Source organism: Eublepharis macularius, chromosome 12 (genome assembly GCF_028583425.1).
Source record: "Eublepharis macularius isolate TG4126 chromosome 12, MPM_Emac_v1.0, whole genome shotgun sequence".
NCBI lineage: Eukaryota > Metazoa > Chordata > Lepidosauria > Squamata > Eublepharidae > Eublepharis > Eublepharis macularius.
In genome coordinates this window covers 45,462,402-45,480,458 of record NC_072801.1, presented here as the reverse complement: position 1 = coordinate 45,480,458, position 18,057 = coordinate 45,462,402, and the positions used below count along the sequence as shown (strand labels likewise).

General features: G+C 44.9%; 1 protein-coding gene across 3 annotated transcripts in view; it reads right to left on the bottom strand.

Annotated features, from left to right (window-relative positions):
- Positions 1-8,984: 8,984 nt before the first annotated feature.
- Positions 8,985-18,057, bottom strand: part of PDK2 (pyruvate dehydrogenase kinase 2) — a 32,650-nt gene continuing 23,577 nt past the window's right edge. For all 3 annotated transcript variants that reach the window (XM_054992698.1, XM_054992699.1, XM_054992700.1), the window contains 4 exons: positions 16,776-16,874; positions 14,037-14,144; positions 13,438-13,551; positions 8,985-11,042 (listed from right to left, as the gene is read on the bottom strand). In XM_054992698.1, coding sequence (XP_054848673.1) covers positions 10,902-11,042; positions 13,438-13,551; positions 14,037-14,144; positions 16,776-16,874 — 462 coding nt within the window. In that variant the 3' untranslated portion in view covers positions 8,985-10,901. The remainder of the gene's footprint in view (positions 11,043-13,437; positions 13,552-14,036; positions 14,145-16,775; positions 16,875-18,057) is intronic.

Sequence of the window (18,057 nt, the reverse complement as noted above, 5' to 3'; positions counted from 1 at the left end):
AACAACAAACTCCCCCAACCAAAAGAATTCTATGTCAATATTTACTATAGTGCTTAATCATAAAAAGTGCAAAGTGCTATGAATAAATATAATGTTATAAATGCACAATTCCTTATTACAATTAATAAACATAGCACACAAATTCATACAATTCTACTACTTATTATAAATACATACAACACATGAATGAACTGGAACAATCACAATAGTATTCCGATGTAAGTAGAAGCAATCAAATTGTCTGAAATTCCATCTCATAAAGAAGTCTTCGGTACATTCCAAAAGCATGTCAAAACATCCATACAGTAGTAAATAGCCCAGTCTAAATACTAATGAATTCCAAAGTGGTTAGTGCAAAAGGCTGAAGACGGCTGAAAATCCTACGCTCGTCCCGCTTGTGTGAAGAAGTATCTCCTCACGAGTAGTCCAACAAATCGCTAGCAGTCTTTGTGTTTCGCTGTGGACGCTTTCTCAGGGGCTATATCATTTCCATGGAGATAGACCATTTTCGCCGGAAGTACCTTGACGGGCCTTGTCGGAAATCCTATTTGTTACCTGCCTTAAGAGTGTTTTATTTAGAATGGCTTTTGTTTAGCCACTTTTTAATGTATAGGTAGTTTTAAACTTTGTTTTTGATGTATTGTTACATTTGTTTTTGTTTTACATTGCAAGCTGCTTTGAGTTCATTCAAAGTGGAAAGGTGGCAAACAAACAAATTGTTGAGAGAGAAAAAATAATCTTGCGATTTACTTTCTCCACCCTATTCATATTTCCCTTCAATCTCTGTGAAAAAGGTGCACAGACTATAAATGAAGTAAATAAATAAAGGTTATAAACCTCTATGATGGCTCTCCTCTTCATCGTTAATTCTCTAAATTGAAATGCCCCAAATTTCTGAGCCTATCCTCGTAAGAAAACTTATCCATTCCCCTCATACAAGGAAATTTAGCTTCTCTATTTTTATCCTGAGGACGAGTATTAAAACACAATGGAATTCTGTTTGATTACAAAAATACTGGGCTTTAAAAAAAATCAAGTATTCATATCCCGCTTTTCTTTTAAAAAATGAATCCATACAAAACAGTTAAAGTTTTAAAGCCCATTAAAAAATTGCACAGGAGAGTGATTGAAAGGTCTTCTGGAATGAAAAGAAAAATGTTTTCAGATGATGATATGAGGCCTCTAGAGAAGGCACCTTTCATAGCAGGGGGTGAGTTCCAAAGGGCATGGAGGACTGCTAAGAAAGCCTTAACACATCTCCTCAATGACTGGAATACTCTGACAATAAGGCTTCCTCAGCTGCCCTCAGAGCACGAGCCAGTTTGTGCAAGCAGAAGTGGCCCTCCGGGTACATTGGCCCCAAATCGTTGATTAAAATTGGGTTTCTTCCACACCTTCTTTTTGGCTTTGCCTTGGATTTATTTTGTAGAAGTTTGGGGGTGGATCCAATCCACTTTCCTGTTGGTGAAAAAGGAAGGAGCACACAAAAAGAAAAACTAAAATTGGTGTGTAGGATGATTATAGGCATTATAGATTTCCATGCATATAATACTGAACATAGGGGAAGCAGATAGCCATAACGATGTATGTTCCCAGTAAGGACTCTGATATTATACTTTGCTGAAGGGGCTAAAAAAGGGGGGGGAGAATGGGCAGAGGACAAATGGCTAGTGTTACCATGTATATTTACTTCATAAATGCCAAGCTTTTCTACCCAATGGAGACCAAAAGTGGCTTACATCATTCTCCCATTTTCCATTGTATCCCCACAACAACCCTGTGAGGCTGAGAGTATGTACGCTTCCATGGCAGCATGGGGATTTGAACCTGGTTCACCCGTATCCTAGTCCAATGCTGTAATCCCAGCACCAGACTACACCGCTAGCGGCATTGCTAAGGAGAAGAGTCACGCCGTGGTCCCTAGAAATTTAGTCTTAATTTGTTTTTATTTTTGGTGAATGATTCTAGTTCATCTGTAGTTTATTTATTTTGATCAAACATGTGGTACCTTTTTACTACAAGGTATCTTATAAGAGAAGATTTAATTTAAAAAAAAATAGTCTGGAGCACAACCGTAGGGACGGTTCGCTGCAGTCACCTGAAGCCAGCACCAGAGGGCAGAGTCCTCACAGGGATGGAGTCGCCTCCACTCCACTGTTACTCTGTCAGCTTTGGGATGCTCGAAAGTTGTTCTGAGTGTCCAACAATTCCTCAACCACACCCTCTCAGAACAGAGATTAGAAATCGAGAACATGCTTCACTCACTCCTGTGTCTGTGGAAGGGAAGATGAGCAACTCTGAAAACTCATCCACCATTACTGATGCTCTCATTGACGAAACCTTTCAAGGAGCCTCAAGATGCCCAACACAGATTGAAAGTATTGGATCAAGTAGATCAAGTAGATCCAGTGCTCTAAATAGGGGACTATAAGGGGAGGCCCTATTCCTCCATCACTGTCCCCTTATTTGTTCCCATATTCTCCACTCGTCCCTGTGCCTTCCCCATTTGCTCTGGTTCTCAGTCATCCTTCCCCCAACACAGGCCCCCACTTTCTCTTTCCTGAGTGCCTTTTGTTCTTTCCTTCCCTCCCACTCTCTGTCCTCCACATCCGTCTAGCTCCAATTCCAATGAATCTCACCCCCCCCCCCCGGCTGCAATTCTGTTCTGCTTCCCTGCTCCGTTTTGCTGAAACATCAGCTTGCCATCTCTGCACTGGGAAATTTCTGGAGATTTGAGGGTGGTGCATGTGGGGAGTTTGGGGCGGGATTTCACCTAGAATCTATGGCATACCACAGAGTCTGCCTTCCAAAGCTGCCATTTTCTCCAGGGAAACTGATACCCAAAAATTCCAGAAGAACTCCAGGTGCCACCAGAAAGATGGCAACTCTGTCTACCATAGTCCTGAGCCTACACAAGCTTACTTGCAGATTTTTTAAAACCCAGTATGAATATGTATTACAGAAACTTTCGAGCCCTTGGATGACTAGATTTGACCACACCAACTCAAGTGGTACAGGGGGGCCTTTTGCGCGAGTTCAATGACCACCCCCACCTTCTGCTTCTACTGCAGCCCCAAATGCCCCCAAATGTTTCTCATTGGGGTAGGGAGGGACCCCTATGGAATAAGAGGTCTGCGGTGGGAGGGAAGAGTCAGCAAACTTTTCCCCACCCCTTGTATGGTGGAAATTTTAAGCAGACTCCAACCGAAGATGTCATCACAAGGTGTCACACAGACAGAATGTGGAGAGAAGTTAATTTGGTTACAGAGTACAGGACAGAAGGGGGTTGAGGTGCAACAGCAGCAGACCCAAGAAGAGACTGTTGTAGTAATCAAGGGGGGCAGACAGAGCATGAATCAGCATTTTTTGCTATGAGGGTAGAAAGGAAGTGCCATATTATTGTACTGTAGTGAAAAAAAATACCATACACCCCTTGATGAGAAACTGAACAGGGGGCGCAAACGACAGAGAAGTCAACTTTGTGCCTGCAGAGGAGGGTGATTAGTTTGAGAAGGTCCAAATAAAGTTGACAAAGAGTTGGTAGCTATCTAAGTCCATAGCAAAATCTCAAAACAAAAGTCATGTGCAATACCTTTCATCAAGACCCACCAAAATAACACAACACAGTGTGTGAGCTTTTGAGTTCTCCAAAGCTTTTAATTAGGGATTTATAATAGACAAGGGTCAAGCTGATCTTCACTTGCTGATATGATATCCTCTGCAGGAGAGAGGCGGGTGTAGCTTTCCAGCAGCTCTCGGGACTGATGGCTGAGGATCCTTCTTTTCACTTCTGCAGTCCCTAGCCAGTGGGCAGTGATGACCTTATCATCTACAAGTTTTCTACAATAGTCTGATGAGGTCAGAAAAGAGTATCTAACTGGGTGCTAATCAAAGTATTATTACATAACATTATCTTTAGTAATTGGATTACATCTGATCACATTTGTAATTGATTTGAAAGATAACATTGACTCAATCAAAGAGAGAATTGCACAGCTGTTTAAAAGGTCCTTTTGTCTTTTGTTTGTTGGATTTTGTATTGAAAACCTGCTCCCTTTTACTCATTTCTGCTAGCAAGTTAAAGCAAAGTCCTTTCTGGCAGAGATGTGAAGCAAGCTCCATCCAAGTGTCTTTCTAACTGCCCTGGTCCCTTTACGTCAATGGCAAAACTTACTTCATTGATTAGGGAAAAGACATTAGTTACACTTTTGACTGAATGGAAACCGTTTAAAGACTTTTTACATGAAATGGATAATGTCTTGATGACATCTGGATTTATGGATTAAGAATAATGAACAACAGAAAAAAGGGCTTTTATGTTTAACTTAGAATAAGTGACACTCTGAAAATGATCTATATTTGTCGCAGAGAAAATCGGAACTCAATCTATAGTTTAGTTTGTTTCTTTTTCTTTTCTTCACTTGTTTATGTACTGTGTGTGTTTTCTTGTTAGAATGCTGGGTTTTTTATCTTCTATGTTAGTTGTCTATAGCTTTTATGTTATTGTTTATAGTTTAAATTTTTAAAAAGTCCATCCCAATGAACTGCCCTGGTCCCTTTCTGTTTGGCATGAGTGCCGTCAACTTGCTTTAAAAAAGACCCCTCTTGGCCCCAATAAAGATTAGAAAACAAAAGCAAGCAAGTTTCAGGTAGGTAGCTGTTTACCTACCTGATACCTAGCAAAGGAAGCTTTGATTCTCAAAGGCTTGTACCTGAAAATCTTGTTTGGTCTTTAAGGTATCACCTGTCTTGAATCTTGCTATTGCAAGCAAGGACTTTCTTTGATAATCACTTTTAGTCACATCTCAAGTGTACGTGGAATCATATCCAAGAATGATTTCAGTAAAAGTCTTTCGAGTCCCCCGGTTTTCTGCCTTGTCTTCTCTGCTATTTTGTAAGCTGGAGGCAAGGCTGCTGCCTGCAGAGAAAAGCATGAAACCCAGTCGAGTTTATTTTTAGAGCTGGAAATGTCAGACTGCACACTGTGCGTACTGTGATTTACATGTAATATTTAATATGTGATTTAAAATGGCTGCTGCCTGTCTAGGTAGGGCACCCACACCCTGATTGTCACTGCTCAGTTGCTAAACACTTAAAGGAGAAAGGAGCAGATTCAAAGCAGAAAGATGGAACACCACAAATTAGAAAGAGCCTGTAAACTTCTGGGATTCCACCCATCCAGGCTGGTGCATATTAAATCCACCATGTCTGCTATAGAAATTGAACTGGCAAGAGAACCACGTGCCATGTGACAAAGGAGCTGTTTTTCTAGACTGCACAAATGAATGATTACAGGAGAGAAATATCAAACGCAGGTGCTCCTTTTTCCTCCCTACAAAAGCAAGGGCAAGCTTGTTCAGTATTTTAGAGGGAAGCTGCAAGGTGAAACACAACCACAAAATAGGGTTGCCAGGTCCAAGCTGGGAAATTCCTGGAGACTTGGGGGGCGGAGCCTGGAGAGGGCAGGGCTTGGGGAGGGGAGGAGCCTCAGTGAGGTATGATGCCACAGAGCTCACCCTTCACAGCAGCCATTTTCTCCAGGGGAACTGATCTCTGTTGCCTGGAGATCACTTGTCATTCTGGGAGATCTCCAGCTGGAGGCTGGCAACCCTGCCACAAAACCACTCTTCAGCTAGAAAGCATTTCACTTTGTTTCCATGGGTACAACTCTACAGCATTAGAACGAGCTTGGAAAGCCTGTTGGCTTGCCTGCAGAGAAGAAACAGGAGCCACCCATGGGGGGGGGGGAGGCTCTGTCCGGTCACAGCGAGGCACCCAGCGCAGCCATAAGTTGCTTTCCGGATAACTTAGGTTGCAGCTGATGCAGACCTCCTTTGGCTAGTAGGGGAGAAAACACAGCCCTTTCTTCAGGTTACCCTGCCATAGGTTTCTGCTCCCCAGAGCGTATTTCAGCCTCAGAAACAGGGCGGGAAGGGAGAGCGCGCCTTCCAAGGATGCTCCCAGAGTCTTGTAAGCAAGGCATCAAAACTTGTGCATGTGTTGGGACTGGGCACTTTACTATGAACACCATTGATGCAGGATAAGGAATAGAAGCAAGGGAAACAAAACTTGCAGAATGAGAATGATCTGAACCCAGGACTGAATCACTCCCCCCCCCTCCTCGGTACAGATGTATGTCAATAATCAACGTTTGGGATACAAATCATTTTTCCTTTTGCCTGCTCACTTAAATCCCAGCAAGGGAAACATGGGGTGTGGTGACATCCCAGCTCTGGAAGGCCCTCCCCTGCGAAGCTCACCTGGTGCCTACTCTGCAAGCCATTTAGGCACCCGGCTGAAACGTTTGCTCCTAATTGAAGGTTTCGTCCCATCTGTTTCAGTATTTTATGGCCTATTCCTCACTCCCAATGCTTGTTTTTATGACCTGCTTTTAAGATTGCCTCAGTCCTATAAAACATTTATGATTATTTTGTAGTAACTGTTCCATTTGGGATGGTTTTATTGCTGGGGAAGTTATATGTGTTGTTTTTACAGATTGTTGTTGAGTTGGACTTCTAAATTTCTTTCTATTGTTAACTGCCTTGAGCAGGTCTCTGAAAAGGCAACCAACACATCTAAGGAAATAAGATCAGATGTGGAAGTCAGCTTTTTTGGAAAAATTATTGCTCCAAATGAAATTAGAGAGATGAAACAAGCATGGAAGCTTTTTTTTTTTTTGTTCGTTGTTTTGCAGTTTGGAACCCTGCTGTAGCGTAGTGGTCAAGTGGTCGGGCTGTGAGTCAGCGTTCTGCTGGTTTGCATCCTGCTAACTGCCATGAGCTGAGCAGGTGGGCTTGGGTCAGCCACTCCTCTCAGCCCCAGCTCCCCAGCTGCATTGCAGGGATAACAACTGCACTGATTTTGTTCACTGCCTTGAGTGGGGCACTTACCTGTCTAGAAGAGCAGTATATGAGCACATTTATTACTAGCGATTATTATTTAGATAGCTGCTGCTCATACACCATTCAGGGTCCAAAATCTTTTGAATTATATGCTAATTCCTAAAAAAACGAATTAATGCATTTTTATAACTGTGTTGTCATCTTACTTGCACCTACAGGAGTAACAGACACTTTACTATCACCTCATAATTTTGTTGCTTCTTCGTATTATCTTGTAATTCCATCAAATATGAGTCAAGTTCTCTTTAAAAAAACTGGTTATGGATTACCCCTGCAACATGCAGTTAAGTTTGCCCAGGCTATATTCTTGACTGTTCATCTTCTGCTGTAGGCCTCAGTTGAGCCCAACAATTTGGAGTAAAAGTACTGCTATTTCCTTTAAGAGGTTTGTACAAGGCACTTCAGGTGATTCAAGAATAAAAATAAGACAAAGGAAATCCTCCTGCTGACTTTGAGCATGGGTGTCACAGAGATCCATTGGCCTACTAGCCATAGTGCCTGAAGGGAACATCCGCATCTAAGGGCGTTGCATGCCAGTGCTAGCAGAGAACACTTCAAACTCTATACTCTACAACAACTAAATCTATTTAGTTGTTTGCCTTCCAGGACAATTGGTTGGCCACTGTGTGAAACAGGATGCTGAACTAGATGGATCGCTGGTCTGATCCAGCAGGGCTCTTCTTACATTACCCTGTGCCTTTTGTCGAAGACTTAGGTGGGGAACCTTTGCCAAAGTTGCCTTCTCCATCTTTCTTCAGTCAGTACAGAAAAAAAAACAGCAGCGCTACTAATGTTCTTCTCAACAGAGGGACAAAGCTAATGTGAATATAGTTCTTTTTAAAAATTCTTCATATCCGACTGCAAGCCTCCTCTGTAGTTATCGCTTAGTCCCCACTGAAGTTACTATCCTTTGCACTGAAAAAGACCAAATTAATGTGTTTACCCACTTCTCCACCAGTAGACAAGAGCCCACACCTTGGACTTCTGGAGGCCTTGAAGCATGGAGGCCAACTAGAGCCTTCTGTTGCCTTTTGGCCAAGGCTCTGTTCTTGCAATCCAGGTTGACCGTTGCTCTCCGTCTCCCCCACCTAGTCAGGAATGCCCAAGACCACTTCCCATAACACCCTTACATGCTCTTTCTGCTTGTACATGTAGCATGGAGTAGATGCTGGCTCCAAGGGATCACTAGTGGGTTTCAGCCTTTGGCCTACTGCTTTAAATTAATTCCACGAGTGCTTCATTATTTGGGGGTGTGAGGGGAGAGGGGTCTGGTTAAAGCCTGACTGGAAATCATTACCTTCCTCAATAATCAAAGTACTTCCACGACCAGCCACTCAGCAAATACACAGCCATGCTAGTTTTACAGGTATATAGACTATGCTTTGCTGTAAGTGAAAAAAAATATGAAATGCATACAGGGGCTCAAGTCTGGAAGAAGAAATGTCCCACGTGCAGTCCTTTCTTGAACAGGGCTGTGTGATGAAGGATGTATGCAAGGGAGCACCTTCTGCACCTCAAAAACCAAAAGAAGGAAAACAGAAATACCTGAGTCTTTGCTCAACCCGGGGTAAACAGAGGCACCACTCACTGTGAAGCAACCATTCTCCATGAGCGGTCACAATTACAAGCTTGGCCAGAGTTTGGGAGGTAAGTCCACTAATGGGAAAGCCATGAGCTCAGGCAAAAGAAACCCCAAGGCTCCAAACCAAGTTCTCAGTCTATTGCCTGCGGTGCTGGCAGCGGTACCAGTGAGGTCATAGCTTCTTCCTGTCATGTGACTGTGATGTCAGGTACTTGAGGCTCAGCAGAGTCCAACACTGCTGCAGATTTAAAGGTGGGTTCTTTGGTGTGGGTAGTACAGACACTTATCTTAAAGCCGGGTAAAAACAGGAGCGACGCGCTGGTGTGTCTGCTCAGGACCAGGTGTGGAGAGCATGAAGGCACATTGGCCTAGATGACCAAACCACATTCCCTTCCTCCACGCTACAATCGCCCCAAACACTGGTGTGGAACAAAAAACAAAAATTCACAGTGAAAGCCCAAGAACCTGCTGGAAGCAATTCACACTCTCAACCAAGGATGTATGGTTCATTTTATTTTTTATTTTTAAACAGGTTTGATTTCATGTTCCCCTGACACCACCACCCCACCCTTAACAGATCAAAGGAGCGAAAGAATACTGTGGCAGCTTGTATGTGTGGTTTGACCCAGATAATAAAAATATATATATTATATATACACTGATGATCTCTAGACCACTCAGAAGCAGGCCATGCAACAGAGACGGGAAGAATGAGAGGCCAGAAGGGTTTGGGGACAGAGAGGACACCTGCTTAGAACCCAGGATGTGTGCATTTGCTGAAAACAAGTCAGCCACCTGAAAGGAAGCCAAACCTCTGCACTTGCTCCCCATCCAAACACACTGCCCACCCCACCCTTCCATTTCCACCTGACAAGGATTTTTTTAAAAAAAATACGATCCTGGCATGAGCCACTGTAGAGGAAGGGTCTGTGAAGCAGGAAGGTGCAGAAGCAGGAAAGATGGGGAGCTGCAGTCTCAGTGGTTCACACACTGGATGCCGGAGAACGTTCTGCAGAAAGTGAATGGGTGGGCTGGAGAAGGAGGACCACAGAAGCAAACTCCATCTCCACTAATTTCAGTGCATCCAGTGGAAAGGTGGCACATGCCGCGTAACATGCCCAAGTGTGCATGCGTAGGATGTCTTTCTCCCCATGATCAGGAACCCTGCTTCTTCCAGGCTCTCTACCTCGCCAATTCTGCCATACATTCATTCCCTCCTGAATGTCGTATCAAAAGCTCCTTTAGCCAATCCTTCCCAGGTATTGGAGGTGGTTCAGTCAGCAGAATCCCTGCTTCAGTTGGCAGCCAAAAAAGGAAATCATGAACGCTTCATCTGTCCTGCACCTCAAGGAACCAGCCTCAATCTTTCCCAGTGTTTTCTTCTCCATATAGCTCCACTGACTTGCACTTGTCACCTAGGAGTTTGGCACTGGAGAACGGGCAATCAAAACAACTGCTTTGCTTGTGGAGACACTGTGTGCGTGGAGAGAAAATATGCAACTCTTTTGTCACAAGTTGCAGACTGGTACTTCACCACAAGCCTCACTGGGGACTGACCAGCAGGCAAAAGTGCCATTTTCTTCCCATGGCAAACGAATGAGATGAGCAGGATAACCCACCAAAGGTCAGCAAAATAAAAATGGAAAGACTTCCTTCAGAGCAGGAGTTACTGACTCTGAAAGCCTCGAAGAACCCAGCTACACACCTGACATGCAGCCTCACAGACACCGGACTCCTCCCCACTCTCAAGAAGACCAGCTCCCGCAATTTTTTCCCCAGCTTGGAAAGTCATACGTTTGTTGGGGAATGAACGTAGCTCAGGGACTTCTATGTGCCCTTTTTCCTCCTGATGCTTGCTGACACAGCTATGTTTTGCAATGAGGACATCAGGATCTGTCAGTATCACCTGTTTTCCCAGACTGGAGCTATCCCCTCCATGTCAGGAAGAGTAACACAGAGGCCAGCACCTCTTCCATTCTCTTCTGTAGATTCCCTCAAAATATGACTGCCTTTCCTCTATAATCAAGAAGGCAGTGTGTCCAGACATCAAACAGGATTTTAAAAAATTACAGAAACATGGAAAGCAAATGCCAAAACACTAGATGGAAAGACGGGACTGTATGGGTAGGGATGGTAGGGTTAGCAGCAAGGAAGCTCCATGCAGGGCTCCAGTGATACAGAGAAGGATCTACGCTACATACTTCCCACACTGAAGAATGCAGTTGTGCTCCTGGCTGGCTGGCGTGTCAGATGTGCCAGCCAACAGGAAGAGTGTCTGTTGAGGTCTCCTAACACAAAAGGGTCTTGCGCTGGTGATGATTGTGGGTCCTTTTCCTCCCTCCTCATATATCCAGTTCTGGCTTCTCCATCTTAGAGGCAAGGAAGAGGCCGTCTCCACCAAGAAACAAAGGCAAGGCTTAGGTCACCCGATATGTGGAAGTGTTTTTCGGTTCTGTGCTGGGCACGCACCAGTCGTCAGCTTCCTGGGTGGCTTGGTAGTGGCGCCATGCTGACTTGTTGTACACAGGAAGCCGCTCTACTGAATCTGTTGACAAGGCCTGGAAAGGAAGACACAAAGTTTAGAATGAACTTGGTGACAGGGGTGCATCTAACCTCTGGCTGACCACCACCACATTCCATATCTGCCAGCACATGCTAGTTTTAACTTCCACATTCAGGTGGCTAGGGTGACTTCTAGGGATTGCAAATCCGATTTACAATGTCCCTATTTTAGCCCCCAGACCCTTCCTTAAGTGGGGGGGGAAGCTATTTTGGGGCCTCCAGTTTGGTTCTCACATGGGCTTTGAGCTAGAAAATAGAAGTTAAGCTAACAGCAACGGCTTGTTATGCAGCAGCCATGCCAAGGACAAGGTGGTGAATCATTAAGCAGCAATGGACTACAGACCAGCCCCTCCCTAAAGCCCACTTCAGGCTGATTAAAGCGGATGGCCATTCTCTCCAAGGACTTTGGAGCCTCCTCCCTGAATAATCTGACCCTAATGAATGACCCAGGTCTCCAAGACAATGAGCAATGGATGGACCTCAGCTAGTTCCACCACTTATCTTAGTGACTGTACAAGAAGATTTCTGCCCCCTCCTTAATCTTGTCATTCACCAAGTCTTTGGGCTGTGCTTCTCCAAATCTCCAGGAAGCATTTTAAACTTCTATGCAAACTAGGAAAACTTTTTTTCAGTAACAGCTTCCTCTCCACTTTATTCTTCACAATTAAGTTTTCTGATAGCCTTAATGCAGAACAGGAGAGCAAGTGATCAGTCTTATCATAGACCCATCCTCCTCCCAAAGACAGTCATCTGTCACTTCCTGGTCTTTTATTCACTTATCATTGCTCCTTATGACCAGTACATTCCACATCATGAACACCTGAACTATAAGTATTGCCCGCAAATTGCCAATACTTTGCAGCAGCTACTGCCCCTGTGTGGCACAGGTTCCTTGGAGACACAAACTGGTCTCTGTCTCTACCCCCCGCCCCTTCGGCTCTTCACATCAGCACTCTACAGGATTTCCACACTCTACAGGACCGGTCATGCGCTCCCCTCCTCATTTGTTTTTCCTCATAGACATGTAGCTGTGAGGGAAGATTTTTGGTTTGCTCTTGTGCAATGTCTCTCCCCCTCTCCCTCATATTTCTTGTAATAGTTATTTAATGTGGCTTAAGTGAGCTCAATAAAAACCCTTCTCATTTTAAAAGTACTTATTCCCCTCATTATTCTGAGTTCTGTGCTAGATCTTGACCTTGGTATACATTCGTTATAGATCCCAAAATATTGTTTTAATTACCTTGCAATACATGTGCTTGTTTTAGGCCAGCAAGGGGAGGCCTTTGCTTGTTACAGGGCCTCCATGTCTATAGCAGTAAGGTATTTCTACGTAATTCTTTTCTTAATAGATCAGTAATAAACAGCACAACAAGCCAGTTACCTGTCTTAGCAGGGGATCATCACAGCAATGACAAAAATTAAATTTGAGGGCATAAAAGGACGTAAAAACAACCTTTCTCAAAATTATTCCTTTGACTCAAGTTGATCATTCTTTTCACCCAATTCCTTATAACATTTTCCAATGGCCATAACTTCACTATAAAGGATTAAAAAACAAACTTTATTGCCTTAAAAATTTAACAAGACCTAAAGACCAAGCCAAGGCATGTGTACTTAAAAGAAAATTCCCTCCCAGACCAATGTATGTTTTCCAAAGAAACACACACAGGACTTTTTTTAAAAAAAATAAAAATTAATAATTTGAGCAATCATCAAAGTTTTTGATTTCTTTGAAATTTTCTATTTACACTTTCTTAGTTATGGGGGTGAGACAGTGTGTGTATGACAGACAGAGAGAGAGTCTGGCAGTAACAAAAATGTGCAAATCCTGCATTCAAGCATCTGCAACTGACTGGCCAATCAGAAAAGACTTTTGTGAAGCAGTGGCGTCAGTGATGGCAGCCAATATGAAGGAAGATTTCTCCAACCCTGGCAACTATGGGATGGTGACCTGTTGGAATTGTTAAAGGCAAATGACCTCAGGAGCAGGAGCCCGACACTGAACTCAAGGTAGACTGTGCAACCTTGGTTCAAATTAGCAACTCATACAAAAATGGGTATTGATCAGAACTGGGCACCCGAGAAAGGTAAGCCTATTTGAAATAACAGCGTGAACAGATGTCTCTAGACAGGGGGACAAAGGACCAACAGGTACTGGAGAAATTAGATCAGCAAACTGAGGGACGAGCTGTGGCTCGGCAGCAGAGCATCTGCTCTTCATGCGTAAGGTCTCAGGTTCAACCCCTAGCATTTCCAGTTCAGATGGTCAGGTGTAGTGAAAGCCCATTACTCATCCAATGGTCCGAGTCAGTAAAAAGCTGCTGAGTGTGTTCATGCCAATAGGAATTCCCATCTAGGGTTTGGGGAGAGAAAGAGCAGAGGCCAACTCACCTTCAAATAGATGACAGCATCTGTCCCAAAGCCTTCCATGGAGAACAACTGAAGGTCTCCTTGGAAATACTTGGCATAAAGTCTGGAAATAGGGAGCCCGTAGCCAAAGCCAGCCTGGTATTTGCAGGGGAGAAGGCAGAAGGGAAGTTACATATGTTTCAAGAAGCCAGCTGGTATTCTTAGTATTCTTCCCCTCTGAAAGCAGGTGCACAAGACTACCCCTGTGCAGTCTTTCTGACAGCCAAGCAGCAAAATCTGCCCTGCAAATTCTTCCCTGTGATCCCTTCCACTGGCCCTCCTCCACCCCCAGCTCTTTCTTCAGCCAGAAAGAAAACCGCTGTACTCTCCCACCTCCCATTCCACTCCCGCATGGCTCTTTCCAGGCCAGGGAAGGGAGAAACAGAAGCTGCTAGGGACCATGACAACAACATCTACCTTCTGCTCACATGTGTGCGGCAAAATTTAAGGACATTCCACTGTCCACACCCCTGGGTGAAATATAATTCCTCAAATTCCTTGTTTGGAAGTCATGATGGTTAAAAAAGTCTTGACATTTACTGCAATACTAGGCTGCTTCTTCCCTCACTACCCCATCTTACCAAGGGTGTCCCACCAGTGCCCAACTCTGGCTTGGGTGCTGTGGAATACATGTAGCTGAAGAGGCGTTCGATCTTGCGCAGAGGAACTCCACCTCCTCGGTCGCTCATCTGCACCAGGGGAGAAGAAAAATGCCGTGGCTCAATTCACCAAGGTTAGTGTGGCTGCAAGAAATGCAGGCCGCTGTACTAAGTACAGTTATGTAGGATCCACCACCCAGGATCTGAAACTATGGCTTGGATCCCATCAGAAGTCTCCACTGATAGACATATTTATGCCAATGGAACACAACCTCTCAACCTCTCCCCTCACTGCAGCTCGAAGTGTCCCCCAAAATACTCCTCTTGGTGGGGGGGGGGGGTTCAAAAGGACAGAATCAAAGGTCTGCTGAAATGGGTGGCAGCGGCAAATAAACCATTCCCCCTCTTTTGGCAGTGGAAATGGTTGGCAGGAGTCAGTGGTTGGAAGATAGCTTATTAACCACGGTTTGTCTTGACTATGGTTCTGCATGATATACATGCTTCACCGTGTCCTGTTTCCTGGCACCGCCAGTGTACACTCCTTGGCTATAGAGGAAGCTGGAGAAGAAACAAGGATTCATCAAGGAAAACCTGGGTCTGCGTGACTGTCAATGAGCTGAAACTCCGATTCACGAACTAACGTGAGTTAAAATAAGCCATGGTCTTGTGTTATGTCTGAACTGAGCCTGCCAACTGAGCTAGGACATGCATGCCCTCCCGATGCAAAGGATCCTTATTCCAACCCCATCACTTCTTGGCCAATTGTCCGCAGGGGTTCTTGGTTCAGTAAGACTATCTGGACCAGATGCCACAAATGTGGAGGGGGGTGAAGGGCGTAACGAGGCCAACGGACGCATTCATCTGCTTATTAATTTCCCCGTCCAAAGGGGTACGACCATGACAGCCAACATTTCACACAGAATGAACAATGCAGGCCAGCAAATGGAAACTTGAAGCGTAATCAAAAACCAGGCCAGCGCCACATACAAAACTGAATCAATTAACACTCAGGCATGCTAAAGGCACGCTGGAGCAACAAGGCCTGCCATCTGAAGCACAGCACAGCACAGAGGGGGGCCGCTAGCTCTCCCTGGACGGAGGGATCTAGCTGGGACCTTCCATCTTGACAGAGTGTGCACTTTGCTGGTTTACCAGCAGACTGGGCGCAATATTTCAGATTCTGTGTTCTCCTGGTATATAACCAGAGAGAGAGAATATTCTGCACTCAACTGGAGGGGCTGGTGAGGACCATCAAGGGCCATGACTCAGTCCTTTCCAGGCTTCACCAGCCCTTCCAGTCAAACACAGAATTTCTTTCCCATTCTAGCATTCTAAGTAAAATATATACCATAGAGGTGTCAATGAACAGAGTAACACATCTCTCCACCTAAAGGGAATCAGCTGCTGCAGCACAGTGGTTAAGTGGTTCAGCTGCAAATCAGCACTCACTGGTTCCAATCCCACTACTGCCATGAACTCAGTAGGTGGCCTTGGGTAAGCCACTCCTCTCAGCCCAGCTCCCCAGCTGTATTGTGGGGATAATAACAACACTAACTTGTTCACCGCTTTGAGTGAGGCACTAATCTGTCTAGAAGAGTGGAATATAAGTGCAGTTATTATTATATTATAAAAGCCCAAGTACTGCAGCCCAAGCTCTGCTCACGGCCTGAGTTTGATCCTGGTGGAAGCCGGGTTCAGGTAGATGGCTCAAGGTTCACTCAGCCTTCCATCCTTCCGAGGTCGGTAAAATGACTCCCCAGTTTCCTGGGGCTAAAGTGTAGATGACTGGGGAAGGCAATGGCAAACCACCCCATAACAAAATGTCTGCCAAGAGAACGTCATGATGCGACGTCCCCCATGGGTCAGTAATGAGTTGGTGCTTGCACAGGGAACTACCTTTACCTATTATTATATTACCATTATTATTAACACTTCTGGTTTTGACATGAAGGTCTGGCTCTGTATCACTCTAGTTTGCCCCATATACATGTTACAAGTCACATGTTTATGGAAAGACGTGGGTGGGAACTGAAGGAAGTACCTGGTGGGAAAGAAGAGGCAGGAGATACCACACGGGGTTGGAGACAACATGGAGATGAGAACCTTTTTCTCTGACTCAACAACCAGAAGCATCAACATGTGGAAAACCCACACGGTGAAATCAAGAGCCCACGCCACGTGGTCTGAATGCCTTTGAAAACCCTTCATCCACCTTGGCATACAATCATGGATCAGATCTGTGGGGTGGATTTATTTTTCCATTTACTGTATGTTTATGGGGGAAGTGGGATGGGTGGGGGGCCAGGGGGGACTACTGTACCCCCCCCATTCTTGATTTTGAGTAAAGAACCCAGGGATGTGTGAAACAAAACAGAGACCTTAAGTACCTAAAAAACTCTTAAATGGAATTAACTCTCAAATGGAAATGTCCACCAACTGGCAAGTCTACCTCTCTGTCTCATACATTATCATCCTGCTCCTCCTCCAAATGACTCAAGGGGCCATACATGGGCTACTGTTTTCAGATACATCCACACACCAACCCTGCAAAGTAGGTGGTGCCAAGAGAGGGTGACTGGCCGAAGGTCACCCAGTGAGCTTCCATGGCAGAGTGGAGATTTGAACCTGGATCTCCCAGATCCCAGTCCAACACTCTAACCACGACACCATTCTGGTTTACAAAAGTTGCTCTTTAATTTCTCCTTCCATGGCCTCACTTACCCGGATAGAAAGATCCTCTTGGCCCAGGGACACCATCACCTTGATGGTTGGCAACGTGGGGCTAGATTCATGGCTTTCTACGGTGGCCCTCATGGCATTCTAGGGAAGCAATGGCAGAGAATGAGAACAGCATCAGAGCCGTGTCCAGCCCACATAATTGGGGATCCCCAGTAGCAAAGTGGATGGCTGTTTTTACCGCGACCATTAATGCATCCACTTCTCATTTTGAAAGTTCAAACCAAGGCAATTGAAATTGGCATATCCTAACGAACAATTATGGCCTTTACTATGGTTCAGGTCCTATGAATGAGTTCTGCACACAATAGGCGGAAGTGCACTCTGCAGCAGAGGCCGTTTAGCACGCACGGAACTTATTCACAGGAGCCAAGCCATTTACTACTACAACAACAACATAGAAGACTTGTCATGTGGGTCCTCTCTGCATCACATCTGGTTTGGCCCCAACAATCTTCTTTACGAGTATATGGTCAGTCTGTCTGCAAGGCAGGGAGGAGGAAGCCATGAAGGTTCGGCCTGAGGCATTTCTAGCTCTCACTGCAGTCTTACAGACAAATATTGGTGGCAAAAAAAATCTCGTCTCCATAGCTGTTCTGTACCCTCCTCCCTTTTCACCAGAAATTTTGCAAGGACCCACATAGAACTTTCTTCAGGGTGTGGGATATGGGGAAAAATCAGGGAACTGGAAAGCCAGGGGACAGGCACACAGTCTAACTTCAAGCTTACCCTCATGGGCACAGACTAGAGGTGGCTGCCTTCCCAAACAACAACTACAGGCAATGGCAGAGGAACTGGCAAGCTGCTATACTGCAGCCCTAATAATCCTACCAGCTTGTCTGCTGGTAAAAAAGAAAGGCACTTCTGTGCAGGGGATCATGGACAAAATTCACATGGCACAGGGTGGAACAGAGCAAGGAGGGGGGAAATTGGGCATGATCAAATGGAGAAGTTGGTAGGAGATAATCCTTGGCATTTGCATTTTGTTCAAAAAGGCATTTCAGCCCCTATAACAACTCTGTCAGGCACCTAAGTATTATCACGGGAGATGGAGGAAGGGAGGCTAACAGAAAGGGACCTGCCTAAGGTATGATTTGAACCAGGGATTCGCTGAGTCTCAGCTCAGTCTCTTAGCCGCTATAAAACGCTACACTCATGTCTGGGAGCAGAGCTTTTACTTCAGACAAGGGCCTTTGCTTCAGGGATGGAGCACTTCATTTTTCTCGTTTAGCTCAAAGCTAAGAGGTACTGACTTGAGGACTGGCAT